Source organism: Salmo salar, chromosome ssa02 (genome assembly GCF_905237065.1).
Source record: "Salmo salar chromosome ssa02, Ssal_v3.1, whole genome shotgun sequence".
NCBI lineage: Eukaryota > Metazoa > Chordata > Actinopteri > Salmoniformes > Salmonidae > Salmo > Salmo salar.
Window position 1 is genome coordinate 64,146,179 of NC_059443.1, and position 23,324 is coordinate 64,169,502.

General features: G+C 43.9%; 2 protein-coding genes across 5 annotated transcripts; both read left to right on the top strand.

Annotated features, from left to right (window-relative positions):
* The first annotated feature begins 640 nt into the window (after window positions 1–640).
* On the top strand, window positions 641–7,740 carry LOC106589728 (tetraspanin-16). 4 transcript variants are annotated; one of them, XM_014180008.2, is made up of 8 exons: window positions 641–731; window positions 1,088–1,196; window positions 2,130–2,327; window positions 3,453–3,527; window positions 3,931–4,038; window positions 4,681–4,836; window positions 5,156–5,239; window positions 7,594–7,740. In XM_014180008.2, exons 2-8 carry the CDS (start codon window positions 1,128–1,130, stop codon window positions 7,651–7,653), a joined length of 750 nt encoding a protein of 249 aa, XP_014035483.1. In that variant the 5' UTR covers window positions 641–731; window positions 1,088–1,127; the 3' UTR covers window positions 7,654–7,740. The 4 variants fall into 4 exon arrangements, with proteins under 4 accessions (XP_014035483.1, XP_014035492.1, XP_014035520.1 ...); XM_014180017.2 differs by having other exon boundaries at window positions 1,092–1,196; XM_014180045.2 differs by lacking the exon at window positions 5,156–5,239.
* Window positions 7,741–8,887: 1,147 nt separating this feature from the next.
* LOC106589720 (DAN domain family member 5-like) lies at window positions 8,888–10,466 on the top strand. The gene is made up of 2 exons (XM_014179996.2): window positions 8,888–9,445; window positions 9,656–10,466. The coding sequence occupies exons 1-2, from the start codon at window positions 8,915–8,917 to the stop codon at window positions 9,947–9,949; spliced, it is 825 nt and encodes a 274-aa protein (XP_014035471.2). The 5' UTR covers window positions 8,888–8,914; the 3' UTR covers window positions 9,950–10,466.
* Window positions 10,467–23,324: the final 12,858 nt, after the last annotated feature.

Sequence of the window (23,324 nt, forward strand, 5' to 3'; positions counted from 1 at the left end):
TTAAAATAGGATGATGTACACCCCAGTATTTCTACTTTGCACACTCATCTACTGTCAAATCTACCATTCCATTGTTTTAATTGCTATATTGTATTTACTTCGCCACCATGGCCTATTTATTGCCTTTACCTCCCTTATCTCACCTCATTTGCTCACATTGTATATAGACTTATTTTTCTACTGTATTATTGACTGTATGTTTGTTTTACTCCATCTGTAACTCTGTGTTGTTATATGTGTGGAACTGCTTTGCTTTATCTTGGCCAGGTCGAAGTTGTAAATGAGAACTTGTTCTCAACTTGCCTACCTGGTTAAATAAAGGTGAAGAAAAAAATAAATAAATGGTTGCCCGTTTCCACATCGGAACTCTGGAGCTCTGACAGTGACCATCAGGTTCTTGGTCACCTCGCTGTGGAAAAAAGTGAAGGGGTCTGAATACTTTCTGATGGCGCTGTAGAATGTCATAGATTTACATACAGAATAATATGAAATGCTCTGAGGCCATGTTGCTATTGAAAAGCACAATATAAATAAAGTTATCTACATTGTATCCTCGAGCTACATCTATTGTTACAAAATATTAATTGTGACACCTCTGATTATGACCCAGACCTGCGTTATCCTTGGAAACGGGTACGCATTGCCATGAAGGTTCGTGCCAAAAGAAGATACCAATAGCAAGTTAGCTTGTCAGCTGGGCTAGCTACCTACCGCTTGTAGCCTGCAAAAAGGTCATTAAGAATGCAAGTGCAACTGATTAATTTGTCAATTATTGAACAACTATTAAGGAATTTCTTAACTTATAGCGTTCTTCTTCTGGCCATTATTAAAGCAAGGGTGATACAGTAGCTAGCTAGCTAACGTTATATAACTAGCTAAAAATGCACATTTGCCAAAATGAATATGAAATATCCAGGCCGAAAGTAGCTAGTTAACTTCAAGCTAACTTTGGATAACATTATTTTTGCATGCAATGAGTGTTTGTCATGTCAATGATAGATAACAATTCAACAACGTTGAGTATTGAACATTACCAGATTATTGGTCTATGTGAAAAATGTTAACCTGTTTGTATGGTTTCCCGTAGATAGAACCAAGCGGTTCATGACATTACTGCGCAGTCAGCCATGTCCAGACTACATCACCTGTATGGCCTGTTGAGGTACCTGATGATGCTACTCAGTGGCATCATATTTGTAAGTGCACCGTTTTTTTGTGTGCTTTTTGGAGGGGTTTATCTGTAGATTATACCATAAGAGGCTATTAGGCTGGACCTCAATCAAACCCGCACTGCAGAACGATTACATTCACTACAACAGGTAGGTTGGAGTGAAAGTCTGATAGAATCATCAGACCACAGGGAATCATCAGACCACAGGGAATCAGAGAATCTCCATTGAATCTCCATGGTGCCACTTTTTAGGTTGTCAATATAAATGAATGTATTTATGGTTGTTTGTAATTTTGTCTTCCCTTTGAACCATTGTGTTATTGTTTTTACCATCGAGCATCACTTTGGAAACAAGCGTTTTAATTCATACTTTCAAGTGATATCCTCTGGGTCCACATTGTACGTTTTGTTGTATATGTCTGTTACCCCAAAAAATTCAATTCAAATAGCTTTTTAGTCCAAGACTATGCTTAATCTGTTCTAGGAAACTGTCCCTATGTGTTACAGATGGTATGCTCAGGATAGTCCAATGTTTTAAATTCCATATAGTTTAGTTGAGGCCCTGCATTCATTTCAGAATCTAGTTTGAACAACTCTTAGCCCACATCTACAGTAAATGTTGAGGAAAACACGATAATGATGCATCAATATGATCAATCTCATGTTAATTCACCCAATCAGTATGTCCAATGTCAATACACTCTATCAATACCCTCAATCTCATGGATACACATCTCATTCTCTAACCCAATATGGTCGCCTGACCAGTTCCCCCACGAGACACTGTCTTCAATCAGAAGGTCCTACAATCTAATCATTCTAACTCTATGGTCCATCTCTTCCCCCATCCAGGTGAATCCATTCTAGTCATTCTAACTCTGTGGTCCATCTCTTCCCCCCTCCAGGTGAAACCATTCTAGTCATTCTAACTCTATGGTCCATCTCTTCCCCCATCCAGGTGAGTGGCATTGTGCTGTTTGGCCTAGGCGTGTGGATTAGGTACGGGGCGGCCACCTTTGTCCAGGTGATGGGCTCTTTCTCGGCACAGCTGGTGACCATCAGCTATGTGTGTATGTGCCTGGGGGCCATCCTGTCTCTGCTGGGGTTCATTGGCTGCTACGGGGCCTGGAGTGAGAACCGCTGCCTCATCATGCTGGTAAGAGACCGTGAATCCCAAACCACCCCCTCGCCCCTACCAATTTGCTCTGAGGGCCCTCTGTTGACGCGTGTTGTTGTCGGAACTCCGAGGGTGACTTCCAGAGGGTGGCAAGGGGGTCAATAAACTCTTTAACTTCTGGATACACTCGTGACTTGAATAAGGCAATTGATGTTCCACTTTTAAATAATAAAACAAACATGAAATTCAAATAAACAAATTCCCCCTGTCGTTTTACAAGATATAAACCTCATCAACAGTATAACCATTTGGGGCTCAGTCTAGAAGAGAGGTGGGTCACTTTTGTGGAGTGCAGTCTTCATAAAGGCTTGGTAATGGTTGAGAGTCTGTTAGAAGGAGCCATTTTGGCCTACTTATTTGGTTGCTGTGTTGTATAGTCTATACCCTTGTTTCTCAAACCTCTCCTCGGGGACCCCCAGATGTTTCACAATTTTGTTGTAGCCCTGAACTAGCACACCTGGGCCACGTTCAGTTGCCAAATGTTGTCGAACGTTGCAGATAGTAATGCCATGAATATAGCCGACATGATTCCTTGTTCCACATGTTGGAGAGGCATGTTTGTTCTACGTAACATATTTCTATCTGAACGTTCCAAGATGTGTCCTTCTGAACGGATTTAAGTAGTCAAGGGCTTGATTATTAGTTGAATCAGATGTGCTAGGCAAGTTCCACAGAGAGATTTGATGGTTGCTCTATAGTCTTTGTGTATTCCACTTACAGAGATTGAACGGGATCTTAAGCATTTACAAATTCGGAACATATCGTACGAATTGGAATTGCTAACATAGCGTAAGAATTGCATGATTTTTTAAAAATATATATTTTTTAGGATGTGGCATATCATATGAAATGGATGACGTTGTACACAATTGTGCACACTTTTCAGGGCCCCGTTTTGGCTCGTGAGTGCTACTTTCAAAACTACGGGCGAAATTATACAAAACATCTATAGCGTCACTTTAATTTGTACACTAGATATGTTGGGTCATAGGTCACAGGAGACCAGGAAGTGGGGATGCACAGGTATAGAGAGTGTACAGTTCTTACCCTGCTCACCTATGAACTATGATGTGGTTGATTCTAACCCTCTCCTTGATCTGACAGTATTTCTTCATCGTGTCTATGATGTTTGCAGCTGAGGTTACTGGGGTTATTTTCATTTTGGTGTACAAAGATCTGGTAAGCACAGACGATCCACTCTCACGCCCTCAGTGGCTCAACTGTAACTACGATAATGTACAAATCACAGATTATCCACTCACCCTCACTGTTTAAACTGTAAAGAAGATGCCATACAAAGCACATACGATCCACTCACACCCTCACTGTCTAAACTGCAAAAGAAATACTGTACAAAGCACAGACAATCCACATTGACCCTATCCTTACTGTCTAAACTACAACAAAGATACTGTATTTAGCACAGATGATCTACTCACTCTCATGGTCTAAACTGCAACAAAGAAACTTATTCAAGGACAGCCTTACTGTCTGAACTGCTACAAAGATGCTGTAAAGTTTTCTTGGCGTGATTAACAGTCAAGCACTGGGGTAAATGATTGGGAGACTTCCTGTGTTTCAGGTGGTGGTTACGATTCGTGGAGCCAGTAAGGACTCTTTACGGATGTCTTATATGGGACCAACGGCTGCAGACCCCATATCAACAGCCTGGAACACCATCATGGTCCATGTGAGTGGGCTATGTGAACTCTGACTTTAAGGGGCAATCAGCAGTTGCTACATTCATTTTTGGACTTATAAATTCATTATATGTACCCATTGATTCTTGAAGTATATAGCCTGATGAGCTTAGTTCAGAACCCAAAATATACTGTAAGCTTGTTTTACTCAAATGTTTGTTAACAAAGTAAATGTAAACAAACACTATATAGCCTAAAAACATGGTTACAACGATGATGTTGATATCATGGATGGTCAGTCCTTGAATCCATATCTCAGTTTCTGAATTTGAGTGGTTATATTTCTCCAGCCTCATCCCTCAGATTTTTACCGAAACGGGTGGGGGGAGGATGCTTTGTTATTGTTTTTACTGCTGATTGCTGCTTTAATACCAGTAGGATCTACCATACCCTGGGTACCAGTCTATCATTCCACTCCTTGCCTCTCCTTGTCATGACAAACTTTGGTATATGACACGAACTACAAGGAGTGGAATGTTTGCACAAAACAGGTCTGGTTTTCAGACTAGAGCTACCATTCTTCACTGTACATGTGCAAAAGCTCCGGAAGAAACAAGAAACAAACGAAATTGTCAATGGGCACCAATAGAAGTCCACTGTCTCAACGCTGTGCCTTTCTCTACTGTGTGCAGTACAAGTGCTGTGGCTTTGACAACTCCACGGCTGACTTCACGAACTCCGTGTTCAGTGCTAACACTGGCCTGTTGTACCCCAAGACGTGCTGTGTTGACCTGACGAGCACCGCCTGCGACGGCCTCGACACCACCCAGGGCCTGATACACCCAAAGGTAGGGTACACTTTTCCACATAAATAAGCCGAGCCAAACCAAGCTGTACCGAGCTGGCCTGGTTACACATCCACCATAGCTGGAACGACTTTTACCCTTTTTACACTATCGTGTTGACCCACATCAAACTGTGCTGGTTTGGATATTTTCTTACATTTCTCTTTTTCAGCATGGTTCCAGAAACTATGGTCGATGTAGCAGTGTTAAAAGCCATTACTCCATTGCCTATTTCTAAGGGCCAAATCCTAACTTGGGTAGTGGCCATGTCTTGTGAAGGAACAGATGGTGACGTCCTCTTTATCTATCTGTCGGTCACCAGAGCTGCATTACCAAACTGATCAATGTGATCCAGGACCAGAGCGTCATCTTTGGCTCCACCGCTTCTGGCATCTGTGTCATGGAGGTAGCCTTCCCTGTAGCTCAGTTGGTAGAGCATGGTGTTTGCAACGCCAGGGTTGTGGGTTCGATTCCCACGGGGGGCCAGCACAGAAAAAAAAAAAAAATTGTATGAAATGTATGCATTCACTACTGTAAGTCGCTCTGGATAAGAGCGTCTAATAAATGACTGAAAATGTAAATGAAAATGTAGGTAAGTGTCCTTTCAGAGTTGCCCAAACTTATATGGTGAGAGTTGCCCAAACTTACACTACCGTTCAAAGGTTTGGGGTCACTTAGAAATTACCTTGTTTTTGTCCATTAAAATAACATCAAATGAATCAGAAATACAGTGTAGACATTGTTAATGTTGTAAATGACTATTGTAGCTGGAAACGGCTGATTTATTTGAATGGAATATCTACATAGGTGAACAGAGGCCCATTATCAGCAACCATCACTCCTGCAATAAAACTGGCCCTCTTTAGACTAGTTGAGTATCTGGAGCATCAGCATTTATGGGTTCGATTACAGGCTCAAAATGGCTAGAAACAAAGAACTTTCTTCAGAAACTCGTCAGTCTATTCTTGTTCTGAGAAATGAATTCTATTCCATGCGAGAAATTGCCAAGAAACTGAATATCTTATACAACGCTGTGTACTACTCCCTTCACAGAACAGCGCAAACTGTCTCTAACCAGAACAGAAAGAGGAGTGGGAGGCCCCGGTGCACAACTGAGCAAGAGGACAATTATATTAGAGTGTCTGGTTTGAGAAACAGACGCCTCACAAGTCCGCCTAGAAGGCCAGCATCCCGGAGTCGCCTCTTCACTTTTGACGTTGAGACTGGTGTTTTGCGGGTACTATTTAATGAAGCTGCCAGTTGAGGACTTGTGAGGCGTCTGTTTCTCAAACTAGACACTCTAATGTACATGTCCTCTTGCTCAGTTGTGCACCGGGGCCTCCCACTCCTCTTTGTATTCTGGTCAGAGCCAGTTTACACTGTTCTGTGAATGGAGTAGTACACAGAGTTGTATGAGATCTTCAGTTTCTTGGCAATTTCTCGCATGGAATAGCCTTCATTTCTCAGAACAAGAATAGACTGACGAGTTTCAGAAGAAAGTTCTTTGTTTCTGGCCATTTTGAGCCTGTAATCTAACCCACAAATGCTGATGCTCCAGATACTCAACTAGTCTAAAGAAGGCCAGTTTTATTGCTTCTTTAATCAGAACAACAGTTTTCAGCTGTGCTAACATAATTGCAAAAGGGTTTTCTAATGATCAATGAGCCTTTTAACATGATAAACTTGGATTAGCTAACACAACCAGCCATTGGAACACAGGAGTGATGGTTGCTGATAATGGGCCTATGTAGATATTCCATTAAAAATCAGCCGTTTCCAGCTACAATAGTCATTTACAACATTAACAATGTCTACACTGTATTTCTGATTAATTTGATGTTATTTTAATGGACAACAAATGTGCTTTTCTTTCAAAAACAAGCACATTTCTAAGTGACCCCAAACTTTTGAACGGTAGTGTATATGGTGGGAGTTGCCCAAACTTATATGGGGACAAAATGACTAGATGGTAGAGACATTGGCCACTAACAGCCACAGGTGGTTTCCATTGTGATCACCATCTTGTAAATGAAAGCCTTATACAGTATATTGACCTTGTGAATCAACATGGATCAGACAAAATAACACAATCACTGCTGGCTGTTATTGAGTCTCTCAGGAAGACAGTGTTATTGATGGAGTCATTTCAATAGTGGATGCCAAGGCAGATAAGACTAAGTCTGCATCCCAAATGGAACCCTATTCCATATATGGTGCACTATTTTTTCCAGGGCCCATAGGGCTCTGATCAAAGGTGGTACACCATGTACAGTAGGGAATAGGGTGCTATTTGGGATACAGACTTAGTCTTATCTGCCTTGGCATCCACTATTGAAAGGACTCCATCAATAACACTGTCTTCCTGAGAGACTCCACAACCACTAACACCACCCCCAACACAAATGAACTGAAACGTTAACTTAGCCTCAAAGTTAGACTTTTGTGTTAAAACATAGTCTCCACATGCACTGTGTGTGTGTGTGTGTGTGTGTGTGTGTGTGTGTGTGTGTGTGTGTGTGTGTGTGTGTGTGTGTGTGTGTGTGTGTGTGCTCCATGCGAACAACACCATTACCACATAAGTGAACTGTCAGCAAAGCCGGCTAAACCTATTTCAGAAAGAGTCACAGTTAGACAGAGATATAGTTTCCTCCCGTGGTGTGTGTTAATGATGCTTCAATGTGTTTCCCGTGGCCTAATGTGTGTGTGTGTGTGTGTGTGTGTGTGTGTGTGTGTGGTTTTTGTTGTGTGTGTCTGTTTCAGTTGGCGTCCATGATGGTGTCAGTAGTGTTGTTCGTCAGACTAGGCAACACCTATTATTAAACCAGCAGCAACACAGAGCCTGACCCAGGCATGGTAGTCCAGCCAGACCAGAGACAACACCATAATAAATGGGACTTGCAGATGAAACCTCCTTGTCAGTAGATTGTGGATATTGTGGTGCTTAGGGACTGCTTAGGGTTTATGGTAGATGTGGGAGGGTGGGTGTCTCTCTCTGTATGTGAATTTGTGATGATTAGCGTTCTAGTGAACAGGAAAACTCTTTGACAACTACTCCCTCTTGTGGAATATATCTGAAGTGTCAGAGGCAGAATCACAGTATCATGGTCAGTCACAGGTCTGGGAACATTAAGTAACATTGAGTTATAATAATAATATCTGCCATTTAGCAGACACTTTAATCCAAAGGGGTTTACGGTAGTGCGTACATCTTTGGTCTCCTTAACAGTCACTTCACTCAGTAACAGTTATTCTAAACTTCACTTGGTCAGGTGTCTAACAGATAGAAGCTGCCTATGGTAGAGTGGGGATGGGAAAGTTCATGTGTCAATTAACACCGAGCCTGTCCATGGGAACTCCTAGCAGGGTTCTAGAACTCCAGACAGCCAGTGACTGATCAGGTCATGGGTGAGAGAACAGAGGACTCTAATGGCATTATGATGGGCCATAACAAGGGAGCTGGGCTTTATACCCACGGAACATAAACCCATTATGACTTTACCACCACATGTAATGAAAGCCCCTTGTTTGGCTAGGTATTATTCTGTTGATACAGGGTACCTCTCAAACTCACATCCTCAGAGCCTAACAAAACTCTATAGGACTACAAATGTCTTCACCACCTTTCAAACACTCACCTGTAATAAACGGAAACCCTTTGAAGTTGTAAATGTCAATGACTCTTATGACCCAGCAGGTGTAGTTCAGTCGTTGGTGTTTCTTGATGTTTAAAGAGAGATGTTTTTATGGTATTATGTCATGTTTTATGTTTTGTGTTGATCCCAGGAAGAGTAGCTGCTGCTTCAGCAGCTGATAATGGGGATCCTAATACAATCCTAAATGCTAGCTGTGATATACTGGCCATTAGCATGGGAATTATGACACCTTCCAAGAGGTGAAGGCTGGGTTGGTTGGTCCTTATAAAAGGCTGCCACCAACTCCAGTCTCTCATAGCCCAGACTGACAGCAAGGTTTCCATTTGGAACCTTGAACCACTAAAATATAGACAACCAATTGATTATTGATTTATTTGCTGGGGAATGATTAGGTTTTTCTGAATCTGGAACAAAATATCGAAGAAAAAATGACTTCCTTCATCAACTTTGTGTTTTTGTCCACATTTTCTGCCGTGGCTTTGTCTCTTCCATTCCCTCACAACTCCATCAAGAGCGTTCCGAAGAATGGCACAAGTCGGGACTTTGAATCATCCGGTAACGGTCCAGTCGATGAACAGGAGCCTATTCGGGGAACGGTCAAAGTAGTCAAACTCAACCCCAATAACCTGGGTCTGTCGGGTCTTTTTAGACGAGGCGGGATTTCCCCACGAGGTGCGCCCAGTCCGAGGATGCCTTTCCCAGGCTTCTTGTCCATGGGACGCCCTGGCCCTCCTGCGCTCCCTGCCAAAGCAGCTGCGGTGCCTCTGCATCCACTGTCACATCTGCACCACGACGGTCAGGGCAATGGCGGGGTGGGTATGAAGAAGAGGCAGGGATTTGAGATGTGGCAGAGGGCCATGGATAAGAGCGACCACAGTAAGACCATGTCCATGTCGCTGCCCCTCAGTCTGAAGGACTCTGCCAACAGACAGAGCTGCGCCGCGGTGCCTTTTACTCAGGTGAGGCAGACCTTTCAATTTTGGTTAACAATGACAAAGATGGTGTAGGGCAATAGAGGACAGTAGGCCTCAAAGTTTAATCACATTATTAGACTAAATTAGAAAGTTAAAAGTGATATTTTTTAATAAGTAGGGCCTAATGCTTGAAACATCAAAATACGAAATGTTTATGCTTGTCTAATTTTTTAAAAATCGATCTTCCATGTACAGCGGATAACGTCCGAGGGCTGCGATGCGGTGACGGTCCACAACAAACTGTGCTTCGGTCAATGCAGTTCGCTGTTCGTCCCGTCTGGTTGGGAGTCTGCCAGGCTGACGGGTGCAGGGGGACACCGCCGTGCGCCCTGTTCCCGCTGCGCTCCATCCAAGGCCCACACGGTGACCGTGCCTCTGCGCTGTGGGATGGAGGTGCGGGAGAAGCGCGTGATGGTGGTGGAAGAATGCAAGTGTGAGACTGGTCGCGAGGAGGGGAATATCGAGGCTGTGGCCTCCATGCACTTGTAACTGAAGATACTGTAGTTTAAGGGAGACATTTTCCTAGTGCAAAAGCTCTGTGTGAATTAGAAAACGCACACTGGGAGATTATAATGAAGTTTACAGTATTTTTTGCACATTGCAACGCAACATTTTTGCACTACGAAAATATGACCCTAAATGCTCGTTTCACCCCTCACAGCACCTGATCTAGCCTGTTTTGATGATTCGATTCATTGTTTTTGGACAGACAATATTTATATTGTGATGCCAGATGTGGACATTGATTATGTGTATTGTATGTGAGAGTCTGAATTTCTAATTCAGAGAAACGATTTGGAGGCAAATGCCACCAATGATTGTTGACAAGTGACTAACATTTTTAGTCATGAACATTTCTGTTCAACTCTACGGCAGAATGAGTCATCCACTCTGGACAGTGTAATAATGTTGAATAAGTTGTTCAGTTTCATCTGAACTGAACTGCATTTTGTTTTTGTGAAATAAAAATGTCAATCTATTTTTGGCTTATCACTTGTTTTTTTTACCCTTGATGTGTTTGATTCATGCAAGAGAATCTACATTGAAACACGGGGAAAACATGTAGTATTCCAAGAGAATCTACATAGAATACATGTAGTATTCCAAGAGAATCTACATTGAAACACGGGGAAAACATGTAGTATTACAAGAGAATCTACATAGAATACATGTAGTATTCCAAGAGAATCTACATAGAATACATGTAGTATTCCAAGAGAATCTACATAGAAAACATGTAGTATTCCAAGAGAATCTACATAGAATACATGTAGTATTCCAAGAGAATCTACATAGAAAACATGTAGTATTCCAAGAGAATCTACATAGAAAACATGTAGTATTCCAAGAGAATCTACATAGAATACATGTAGTATTCCAAGAGAATCTACATAGAAAACATGTAGTATTCTATGCACTAAAGTATTCCAGTAGTATCAGCCTCCATGTTTTATTAAAATGTTTTAGTGCAGTTTCACCACACTCCAGTTACATCTGAAAGCAGTGAACTGCCCAAATGGCACCCTATTTCTTATTTAGTGCACTATATTCAGAAGTAGTGCACTCTATAGGGGATAGGGTGCCATTTGGGACGAAGAGCTGTTGTGTACACGAGCATTGAACATGGGCACTTTAGAGGAGCAAACAGAGGGAATTGTTTCAGCATGAGACACTGCATTATGTATCAGGCATCTTGTCTCTTTCTCCCCTGGCTCTTTCACTGTGGTGGGAATTCTTCTTGACATCCTTAAATCCACAATCTGGAGTTTGTGTTTCAGCAAAACGGTGGCCCGGCCCCACAACTTGGTTTGGTATAAAACTGAGGGATAATGTAACCACTCAAAAATTCTAATCTGTTGTACCAATGATTCTTTAAGGTTATACTGAGCTTATGAGGCATTTATAAGTTCCATTCCTCAACAATCAATGGCTATATCATTAGTTGAAATTACTATTGAAAAGTGTCCCAGATCTCAGTCTGTAGCTTTTAAACCTGCAGATGCACTTGAGTGTTTTCAGTTAGCGGCCTAAAGCAAGTATTAGTCATTTATTTCCTGGAACCTGGACCTTTGTGTGTGAGTGCATGTGTGTGCGCGTATGTGTGTTTGTTTGTGCGCGTGTGTGTGTGTGCCTGGTAAAATGAACTCATTCCATACATCCCCAGTGGAATATAAAGGACGCTCTTCTTTACATTGTGTAGCCTAGCCTTGGCATGCTGTCAATAACACCGCTTACTTACTCACAGCAATTTGCATTCAGTGTTTTATAAAGCTATGGGGGATGCTTGCATTGATTGAGGCCCATGGATTTAGGCCTACATTTGCATTTGCAAAGGGTTGACGGCTATATTTCCACAAAAGAGTTTGACGAGAATAATATTTGCTCTGGACTTAACATATAGAATCAAATAAGGGGGTCTGGTTAGTAAGGAGGGGAAGGTCTGGGCTGTTGTTATTTCTCATCTCCGTTGAGTGGGGAGGTTACGAGGGTAAACTAACATATCCAATCAGAGTTGTCTGAGCTCTGAGGCCTATATCTCAATCATTCATCTGACGGGCTATTGATCAAGATATTTAATCATCAACAGACTGACTGGATATTCCAAGACTCAATCTAAGTATGTTTAATGTTTGCATGCTTAATTGACATAATGATGGAAGGGAAGTAATGTCAGCATATGGGGGGGGTCATGCAGTATATGCTGGGAAGTACTGAGTGATCTTGAGATTGCGATCTCATGAGCAAAAAGCTTCATATCTCTTCGCCCTATATCTTCCCCTTCTCCTCCTCACATTCCATGTGACTCGTCTTCCTTCCTCTCTTCTCTGGAGAGAGAGATGGGGGAGGGTGATGGGAACACGGGAGGAACACTAGAGTATAGAGGGGGAGAGAGAGAGAGGGGGACAGAGAGAAGGGGAGAGTAAAAGAAAGGGTACAGGATGGAGGAGGGGGGTCGGGGGTGATTGGAACAAACAAGGAGCACTAGAGTGCGCCCACTTAGCGAGACAGATGTCAGCCCTCTTGCATTGTGGGAGCTTCGTCGAGCACTCCTGCGTTTTTAAAGATGGCCTGGTTCCCATGGCGAGGGAGGGAGGGAATAGGGGCAGAGCGACGACGATGGGAGGGCTTATTCGTTTTTTGGTGTGGGCACGGCGACGCTGCCAAGTTCAACGCCTGTGGGATCCGATCATCGTCATGGCGGATCGCTAAGTGGCCTAGTTAACGCCAAAAGACAAACAATGAGGCTGACAGAGTTTACACTTTCTTCAGGGGTCCCAGAGTTTAGTGGGAAGAATCGTAGTGAAGTGATCACATGTCAAGTGCTCCGTGCAATTAGAATAGGTTAGAATAGGTTCATTGTCCCCATTTTAGAGTCAGCGATTAGAAGCCCATTACGTTTGCATTCATAGTCATTTATACTGAACAAAAATATAAACGCAACATGTAAAGTGTTGGTCCCATGTTTCATGAGCTGAAATAAAAGATCTCAGACATTTTCCGTACGCACAAACAGCATATTTCTCAAAAATGTGGTACCCAAATTTGTGTACATCCACCTGACAGGTGTGGCATATCAAGAAGCTGATGAAACAGCATGATCAAAACTTTGTTTTAGAGAATTTGGTACGTCCAACCGGCCTTACAACCGCAGACCGTGTAACCACGCCAGCCCAGGACGTCCAAATCCGGCTTCTTCACCTGCGGGATCGTCTGATACCAGTCACCCGGCCAGCTGATGAAACTGAGGAGTATTTCTGTCTGTAATAAATCCCTTTTGTGGGGAAAAACTCATTCTGACTGGCAGAGCCTGGCTCCCCAGTGGGTGGGCCTGGTTCCCCAGTGGGTGGGCCTGGCTCCCCAGTGTGGGCCTGGTTCCCCAGTGGGTGGGCCTGGCTCCCCAGTGGGTGGGCCTGGTTCCCCAGTGGGTGGGCCTGGCTCCCCAGTGAGTGAGACTATGCCCTCCCAGGCCCACCCATGGCTGCTCCCCTGCCCATTTATGTGAAATCCATAGATTAGGGCCTAATGAATTTAGTTAAATTGACTGATTTCCTTATATGAACTGTAACTCAGTAAAATCATTGAAATTGTTGCATGTTGCGTTGATTATATACAGTACATTCGGAAAGTATTCAGACCCCTTGACTTCGCCCACATTTTGTTACGTTACAGCCTTATTCTAAAATGGATCAAATATTTTTTTTCCCTCATCAATTTACACACAATGCCGCATATTGAAAAAGCAAAAACGGGTTTTTAGAAATGTTGCAAATGTATACATTTTTTTTACGGAAATATCATATTTACATAAGTATTCAGACCTACTCAGCCTGATATCCCCTCGTCTCTGAGCTGTGTGGTGGGTTCTGCTCCTTGAAGCACCTTTGGCATCGATTACAGCCTCTCTCTGTACTTTGTCCTTTCATCATTCCCTTGATCCTGACAAGTCTCCCAGTCCCTGCCGCTGAAAAACATCCCCACAGCATGATGCTGCTACCACTATGCTTCACCGTAGGGATGGTGCCAGGTTTCTTCCAGACGTGACGCTCGGCATTCAGGCCAAAAGGTTCAATCTTGGTTTCATCAGACCAGAGAATCTTGTTTCTCATGGTCTGAGAGTCCTTTAGGTGCCTTTGGGAAAACTCCAAGCGGGCTGTCATGTGCCTTTTACTGAGGAGTGGCTTCCGGCTGGCCATTCTACCATAAAGGCCTGATTGGTGGAGTGCTGCAGAGATGGTTGTCATGGAAGATTCTCCCATCTCCACAGAGGAACTCTGGAGCTCTGACAGATTGACCATCAGGTTCTTGGTCACCTCCCTGACCAAGGCCCTTCTCCCCCGATTGCTCAGTTTGGCCGGGCGGCCAGCTCTAGGAAGAGTCTTGGTGGTTCCAAACTTCTTCCATTTAAGAATGATGGAGGCCACTGTATTCTTGGGAACCTTCAATGCTGCATAAATTGTTTGGTACCCTTCCCCAGATCTGTGCCTCGACACAATCCTGTCTCAGAGCTCTACGGACAATTCCTTTGACCTCAAGGCTTGGTTTTTGCTCTGACATGCACTGTCAACTGTGGGACCTTATATAGACAGGTGTGTGCTTTTCCAAATCATGTCAAATCAATTGATGGTGGACTCCAATCAAGTTGTAGAAACATCTCAAGGATGATCAATGAAAACAGGATGCACCTGAGCTTAATTTCAAGTCTCATAGCAAAGTGTCTGAAATACTTATGTAAATAAGGTATTTCTGTTATTATTTTTAATACATTTGCAAACATTTCTAAAAACCTCTTTTCACTTTCTCATTATGGGGTATTGTGTGTAGATTTATGAGGAAAAATATAGGGGTCTGAATACTTTCCGAATGCACTGGATTTGTTCCGTATACATTGATTGTAAATCTCACCGTGTACCTTAATGAATATTGGTGGTTAATTAGGTCACCTCTCAGTTATCCAATCAAAATGAGTTAATCAGAACCACCAAGCAAACCAGGCCTGTGATCTTTGACCTGACCAGCTTGGCCCTCAGAGCCTTTTGGAGCCACCAGTTTTATTGGTAGTTAGACCTACTCAGCCTGATATCCCCATGTCTCTGATCTGTGTGGTGGGTTCTGCTCCTTCAGACCTCCGACAGTGGGGCTAATTGAAAGGCTCCGGATGGCAGAGGACCGGACCTTCCCCAAACGCCTGAGGCTTTCCTGGGCTTTAGATGTTGAAATGCCAGGCTGGAGGAGTCAGTTGCTAGGTTCTGGGCAATAGGCGATAGCCGGTAGAATAGCTGGTCTTTACACCAATACAGTGGTAGATACATTCTATGGCACTAACGACAGGAGCAGCTGGGCAGGGAGACAGTGCCCGGGGGCTGTGCCAGCTTGCCGGGTGCTGGGGGGATGGGCACAATAATGAGGAGGACTGGAGATGTGTGCCAGCAATGGTGCCAGTCTGCCAGTCTATGAAACTTCTTTCACAATTAGTGGAGCAAAGATACTTGCTATGGATCGTATTATACTACATCATCATTTATTGTAATTGACTCTGCTAACAGTATCAAGCTGAGACAGAAGAATCCCTCTGATTGTGAGTGAATAGAAAGAGAAGGGTTCATTCATAGATACTATCATGGGCCAGGTTCTAGTGGGCCAGGTTCTGTGTCAGATAACATTCTCAAACCATGGATTCATCCCAAAGGGCACCCTATTTCATATGTGGTGCACTACTTTTGACCAAGGCCCATAGGGTGGGCCCTGGTCAAAAGTAGTGAAACAAATATAGTGTGGGATTTGGGCCACAACCGCCATGTTCCTGGACAGGTGACCACTCTTCCATATCCAGTGGAACTGAAGTATAGGATAGAATAGAATCAGTATTTGGGATGACGTCAGTCGGCTGTTCAGGAGCAGCCATTGTCCCCGTCTCTCCCTCTCCTTCCTTCCCTGTGTGTGTGTGTGTGTCTGTGTGTGTGTGTGTGTGTGTGTGTGTGTGTGTGATGATAATGATGTTGTCATTGTGGTGGCAGGTGCAGGGCTGTGTGAGCTGCAGGTGACGTCTCTCGTCGTTCCCTTAATGATACCAATTAACATAATCAAGACCTGGCAGGGTGAAGAGAATGGAGACCGCTACACCTCCTCTCTCGTCTTGCCCTGTTTCTCCCCCTCCTCCTCCTCCTCCTCCTCCTCACCCTGCTGTGAGCTTTCATCACCGCACGTCGCCATGGCGCCCGCCCCATGCCATCATCCATCCATCGGGTTCCTGTCACACACGCACACGCACACACACATTAGATACACACAGACACACATGCAAATACACTCACCACTCACCATTTCTCCTCATGGGCAGAAAAACAGGCACAGCTCTCTCCACCCTCCCCTGCCAGTTACCACAACCATCGCTTAAAAAGAACATGACGTCTAAAAGCTCCTAAACGGTCTACTTCAGAAGCACTTAAGAGAATCTCCACTCAACTTATTGTCTAACGACGACAGGAAGGAGAGAGGGAGAGAAAAGGAGAGAGGGATGATTGCCAGGTTCTAACGAGGCGGGATAAGATCGTTGTTTTGTTCTGGTTTTCTTTTCCGTTTTTTTTTTTGCCGAGGGAGCTGGGTAGTGGTTCTGGGTTGTGACATGTCACACATGTTTTTAGGACAGAGGAGGCGAGCGCTTGTTGGCACAGGAGCAAAGGGGGCAGGGATAAAAGAGTCCTGTCGTTTTGGATGCGTGTGTAGTGTGGGTGAGTCGGGGATACTGTGAAAGCCTCCAGCTGGGTCAGTGAGTGGCAGACTCAGGGGATCCAGGGGCGATCTCCTTCTGCTCAGAGTGTGGAGTTAACTGTTGTAAGTAAGTGCAGAGAGAAAGTAGTCTCACTTTGCCAAACTCAAGTGTTAATGGATTGTGTGTCAGACGCATCAGGTGGGGAGAAGAGACTACAGAAAAAGTCACTTCAACTGATCCCCTGCATCCGTCTGTGGCGCTCAGATAAGAAACAGTGAGACTGTATTCCTTCATTTAGAATATGCGTGACACATACCAACATACATCATGAAGGACTAGTTCAGCCACATGTCAATTTCACCTTATTTTCCGTAACACTAGCAAGTATCCAATCAAGCATAGAAACGTGTAGAACCACAACATTCCAGTCGGAACATACAGCACCACTCTAGTTCCATTCCAACATTTATCCTACTCTATTTCTCATGATGCATCAAAAGGTTTCACCATCCAGATTCATTCCTCCAAATCTCTCACAGAACAAAGTGAAGGACAGAGTGGGAACGACTGAACAAGGCCAAGACGGAGACGTTGATCTGGCTGACTAAGGTGATCGAAATTATAGAAGCATATGAAACCCTTTTGGTTTCATCTAACCAAGCCTGATTCTAGCTGACAGGTGTGTGTGTGTGTGAGCGCGTGTGTGTGAGCGCGTGTGTGTGAGCGCGTGTGTGTATCTGTACATGCGAGTGTGTCTTTCTGTATGTATGTGTGTCAGTATTTGTGTGTGTGAGAGTTGGATTTGTCTATTTGTTAGTTGGCATCGGGGCACTTTCACTCGTCCAGACCTCCAGAAAATCCATCATGACGTCTGTGAGAAAACCTTTGATGAGTTTAGGTCTGTGTTCCAAATGGCACCCTATTCCCTTTAAAGTGCACCTCAAAAGTAGGGAATAAGGTGCCTTTTGGGACATCCGTCTACCCGCAGCTCCATTTTCCTGCATTTCTCAGCCAATCCATTCCAATGTCTTCCTCTATCCATGGTTCAGACATGTCCCAAGCCCAGAAGCCAACAGTGGGAAGGGTTGTGAGGACCCGCCAAACATGGTGGATACGGTAGGTGTAGTAATCTGACTCCAGACACTCTCACGCACTCCACACAGTTTTAGCTCGTTTGAAGTGGGCTTTTATGTGATGGCACACACACACACACTTTTACGACATTGTAAAATGCGTCATTGATTGAAATCGAATGGAGTGGTTGAGTGGAGTAGTTTGGTGATCTGGAACCCGGCAGGGTTTGAGTGAGGGAGAGAGAAAGAGAGAGGCAGAGAGAGTGAGAGAGAGAGAGGGAGGAGGGGAAAGTGAGAGAGGCAGTGAGAGAGAGGCAGAGAGAGAGAGAGAGGCTTAGAGAGTGAGAGAGGGAGGGAGGAACGGAAAGAGAGAGGCAGAGAGAGAGGGAGGAAGGAAGGGAAAGAGGGAGTTATAATCCTGGTGGAGCACTGATTTCGCCAGGCCAGACGAATCGCCTCCAGGATCCTGTCACCATCTCTATGAAGATAAATGGTATCATTAAACAATCTCTGTCATCGATTAAACATCCTGTTGGAATCCTATTTTTCTATGTGGAAATACAGAATTGCAATGGATAATGTTCAACATGATTCAACGTTTCAGGGTTTGTAACAGAGAGTCCAATAATATTCCAAAATTCAGATAAAGCTGCATCGGTTTTAACCTTTACTTGTGTTACTGCCAAAAAACTGTGTTTCACACCAAGCAATTTGAGTATAATACATGTTGTTATTACTGGGACTATGTCATATTGGCTGATTATGATTATTACAATACCTACTACTAGCAGCTACAATGCTATTAGTACCAACGGCAATACGAGATCCATTCATGATAAATACACACTCAAATGCCATGGAGATGGATGTGTGTCTACAAAAGCACTCAGGCATTGTTGCTTTGGCCGTGAGGTGTGTGTGTTTGTTAGGGCCTGAGTGTGTGTGGTGTGGATGGGAGAGTACACAGAGAAGGAGTAAAAGTGTGTGTGTGTGTGTGTGTGTGTGTGTGTGTGTGTGTGTGTGTGTGTGTGTGTGTGTAGAGAGAGAGTGATTAGGTTATGTGATGTCTTTCTCTCTTTGTGTGTATGCATTCATATGTGTGTATCTGTAGTGTGTGTGCTTTCTTGCCTGCGTGTGTGTGTGCCACAGAGAGAGGAAGTATAAGGGGGTGCAGGTGGCATGGAGCAGGCTGGCGCGGGCGGACACGGGCCCACTGTCCCCTGGCAATGCCAACACCATCTGTCATAGAGAGGAACATCTGCAGCCCAAGGTGCCCTTGTCACCCAGCGTTAGAGTAACCAGTTTGGCGTTTCCATTGGAAGCGACCTGGCATAGCCAGAGCCACGCAATTTATGTGTGTGTTTGTGTCTGTATGTGTGTTTGTGTGTGAGAGAGGGAGGGAGAGTGTGTGTGTGTGTGTGTGTGTGTGTGTGTGTGTGTGTGTGTGTGTGTGTGTGTGTGTGTGTGTGTGTGTGTGTGTGTGTGTCTGTGTGTCTGTGTGTCTGTGTGTGTGTGTGTGTATTAGAGAGACAGAGGTAGTGTTTGTATGGAGGGAGAGAGTATGAGAGAGTGAGAAACCAAACCAAAGCCAAAACAACATGGCTGTGCAAAGCGTTGACCCAGCTGGACCCCAGTTGCATGCAGAGTCATGTCCCCTCCTGATGCTAGTGTGCTACTGCATCCACACCGCTGCCAGACTTAGCCCTGCAAGCCCTCTCTCCTACCCTTCTGCCTCTCCTCTCCTCCTGTGTCTCTCCTCTCCTCTCCTCCTGTGTCTCCTCTCCTCCTGTGTCTCCTCTCCTCCGGTGTCTCTCCTCTCTTCCGGTGTGTCTCCTCCTGTGTGTATCCTCTCCTCCTGTGTATCTCCTCTCCTCTGGTGTCTCTCCTCCTGTGTCTCCTTTCTCCTCCGGTGTCTCTCCTCCTGTGTCTCTCCTCTCCTCCGGTGTCTCCCCTTTCCTCCAATGTCTCTCCTTTCCTCCGGTGTCTCCCCTTTCCTCCAGTGTCTCCCCTTTCCTCCGGTGTCTCTCCTTTCCTCCAGTGTCTCCCCTTTCCTCCAATGTCTCTCCTTTCCTCCGGTGTCTCCCCTTTCCTCCAGTGTCTCTCCTTTCCTCCAGTGTCTCCCCTTTCCTCCGGTGTCTCTCCTTTCCTCCAGTGTCTCACCTTTCCTCCGGTGTCTCTCCTTTCCTCCGGTGTCTCTCCTTTCCTCCAGTGTCTCCCCTTTCCTCCGGTGTCTCTCCTTTCCTCCAGTGTCTCCCCTTTCCTCCGGTGTCTCCCCTTTCCTCCGGTGTCTCTCCTTTCCTCCGGTGTTGCTCCTCCTCTTTTTGTCTGTAATGTGTTTTTCGTTATGTGTCGAACCCTCCAGGAAGACTAGCTGTCATCATGGCGTCAGCTATTGTGCATCATAATCAAATCAAATCAATCTCCTCTCCATACCTCTCATCTCCTGCATCTCTCCTCTCTTCTCCTCTGCCATATTCTGGCACTCACCACTTCTCTCTCCAGCTCTATCTCCCTTTTTTTTCGTCCCTCTGAAAAAAAAACCAGATGGTCCCTCTTTCCCTACTCCTTCTTTTCATCCCCCTCTCCATCTCATACATCTCCCCCCTCTCCATCTCATACATCTCCCCCCTCTTCTCATCCTTTCATCTACATCTAGCAGGTGTATGACTGATCCTGACTGGCTGACCACCTGTCCATCTTCTCTCCCTCCTCCCTCTCCCTCCTCTCTCTTAGAAAATATATATTTTACTATTTTTTTTGACATATATAGTCTAGACACATGTGTGTGTTTGTTAATGAGTGTGTGTGTGTTTGTTTATGACCCTATCATGCTCAATGCATCATACTTCAATCCTCTGTACTGTGGTTAGATGAGATCTCTCCTCAACCAGAACCCACGCCCTTTTATGTGCATCCCAAATGGATCCCTATGTAGTGCACTACTTTTGACCAGAGCCCATAGGGAATAGTGTGCTATTTGGACATATCCTCAGTGACTCATTCTCAGTGACTACCAGTATTCTATGAATATTACCAACCGTTAAAGGTCCCGAAGATTCTGCACATTCGGGATTCTCTATTTGCAAAGTCTCTATCTTCCAATAGTAGAGAACAGGCTACTCTGGCGAATGGTACTCGTTTAATAAAGTTAGATCAAAGCTGAATCAATATCTGCAGGATCACATAACGATAGTATTGTACATAATATAACCGAATAATAGCATAGTTTGTCGCTGTAAAATAAAAAACAGCACCTAATGTCTTATGAGATTTTAGGATGATTGTGGGACAGAACAAACAAATGCATTTTCCTCTCATCTAGCCACAACTCAACAGCGCGCACCACTAGGCAAAATATGGGGTTTGAGTTGAACAAAACCCAGTTAGGCTGTGTTACAGTTTAACACCATCTGTTCTAAATTCAGCTCACTGTACATAACTAAAAATATCTAAATGCATATTCCCATGAAACTGATTGAGTTCCTATGGTTGGCATGAAAATGCTGTATGAGCGTTTCACCGGGAAAAGTTGAAGAATTATCATTCACGATTGACAATGAAAAATGTAATAATAATAATAGATGAATCATTTGAAGTGTGCGTAAAGTAGAGGTAAAGAAAACACATGCGCAGAACATGATATGAATCTTTCCAGGGGGGTACAACGAGGTGGTGACCTACGGATCCGCAGCCTCGGTCGATTAAAAATGACTCCCCGGTAGTTTCTTAAGGAAACCACATGGCGGCAGTATAAAACACTGCACTGTGTTGTGTTTTGACATAGATGAACAAACTTCTGGCTGTGATTGTATGGTTTAAGATAGTGGTAGTAGCAGCAGCGTGTGTATGTGTATTTGTCCGTGTTCTTTTTCACACAAGTGTGTGTTCCAATGTATCTAAAGCACTGACTTATCCAGAATACTAAACAGTTTCTCACAAAACATGTCAAGTTTCAGAACGAGATAGCATGTTGAATATTTGCTCATACCGGCGGCTATTTTTGAAGCAGAAAAATCATTATGGAAATGTATCTCATAACATTGTTTAATAGGTAAGCCTATAGAGCCAGTGTTTGGCCTAAAGGCATGAAGGGGTGACATAAGAGAGTTGTTCATGTTAGACTGACGCTTTGGCCTAAAGCAAGCTGGTCCGGACAAAGGTACAGAGATTCTGCTGCCACGTATACTGCTGTTGTACACACACATATGCACATACACACGCGCACAAGTAAGGAAGCAAACACACACCCTGTCACACTTATTCATTTCAAACGCCAAGTCTCACTTAAAGCAACGCCTTTGTTCTGTACCACTTCAAGCACACTCACTTTCTCTAAAGACCAGAAGGTGTACGTTTTCAGTTTAAGGTTTAGTTTTCTCTTCCCCAATTTTTTTTGGCTTGGCATACAAAGGTTTTTTTTTTCTCTTCCCCCCATCGACACTTTAAAAGTGGAGCAGAGAGAGTGTGTGAGAGAGAGACATAAAGAAAAGAGAAAGGGAAGCGTAGTTCATTGCTAATCAATACGATTTCTCTCCTGCAACCCAAGTTTTCCCCCGTGGGCCCTCTGCATTCAAGACGAGCCAAGGCGAGCAGAGCTTGGCATTGTGCAGCACGCCTTAAAACGAAACACCTGCGAGGTGGTGGAAGAAGACGTGAAAAAAAAAAAATAGCCCAGTTATTTCGTAGCTCTTAAAAATGTTGGCACGTGTTCCATGAGATTTTCGGGGAACAAAAAAAGAAGCTCTCAAACCCAACTGAAGACAAAAGAAGGTTGTTTTGCTCTGCAGATAGAGGTGCCTTTACACTAAAATAGTTCACCGTTGGACTTCAGTTTATGTTATCTTTCTCATATCGAAAAAACATATTTGTCCTGTGTCAGCCCTCATACAATGTGAATAGATTTTGTTATTTAGGATTTGACAAATATGTACAGTGTAGATAAGAGAGATTTGAGAGATGGGTAAGGGGGAATTTGGGAGTGTAGGAGAGGGAAAAGAGATTGGGAGAAAAGGACGTGGTAAATAAAGCAGATGGTCTTTACTGGCATGCATTTCTCTCTTAAATCTGTTTTCTGCTGTTTATCATGAAGGGAAAAGTTTAACTCTGTTATAACCTCTGTCCCTATCTGACCCCCAACCTATCCCAGAGCCTCCTTATTCTATCATCACTCTCTTCTCTCGCTTCTTCCCACCCATCATATTAACTGTGGTCTATACAACAGTATCATACATCCCAATCCCTACTATAGACAGACTATATTAACTGTGGTCTATAGACAGACTATATTAACTGTGGTCTATAGACAGACTATATTAACTGTGGTCTATAGACAGACTATATTAACTGTGGTCTACAGACAGACTATATTAACTGTGATCTATAGACAGACTATATTAACTGTGGTCTACAGACTATATTAACTGTGATCTATAGACAGACTATATGATCTGTGATCTATAGACAGACTATAATAACTGTGATCTATAGACAGACTATATTAACTGTGATCTATAGACAGACTATATGAACTGTGATCTATAGACAGACTATATGAACTGTGATCTATAGACAGACTATATTA

Excerpts from the sequence above, each read along its gene's own strand:
- LOC106589728 (XM_014180008.2), top strand. The coding sequence starts at position 1,128 with ATGTCCAGACTACATCACCTGTATGGCCTGTTGAGGTACCTGATGATG. Across the intron at positions 4,039-4,680 it reads GGAACACCATCATGGTCCAT|TACAAGTGCTGTGGCTTTGA; the intron begins GTGAGTGGGCTA and ends TACTGTGTGCAG. Across the intron at positions 4,837-5,155 it reads AGGGCCTGATACACCCAAAG|AGCTGCATTACCAAACTGAT; the intron begins GTAGGGTACACT and ends GTCGGTCACCAG.
- LOC106589720 (XM_014179996.2), top strand. The coding sequence starts at position 8,915 with ATGACTTCCTTCATCAACTTTGTGTTTTTGTCCACATTTTCTGCCGTG. Across the intron at positions 9,446-9,655 it reads CCGCGGTGCCTTTTACTCAG|CGGATAACGTCCGAGGGCTG; the intron begins GTGAGGCAGACC and ends TTCCATGTACAG.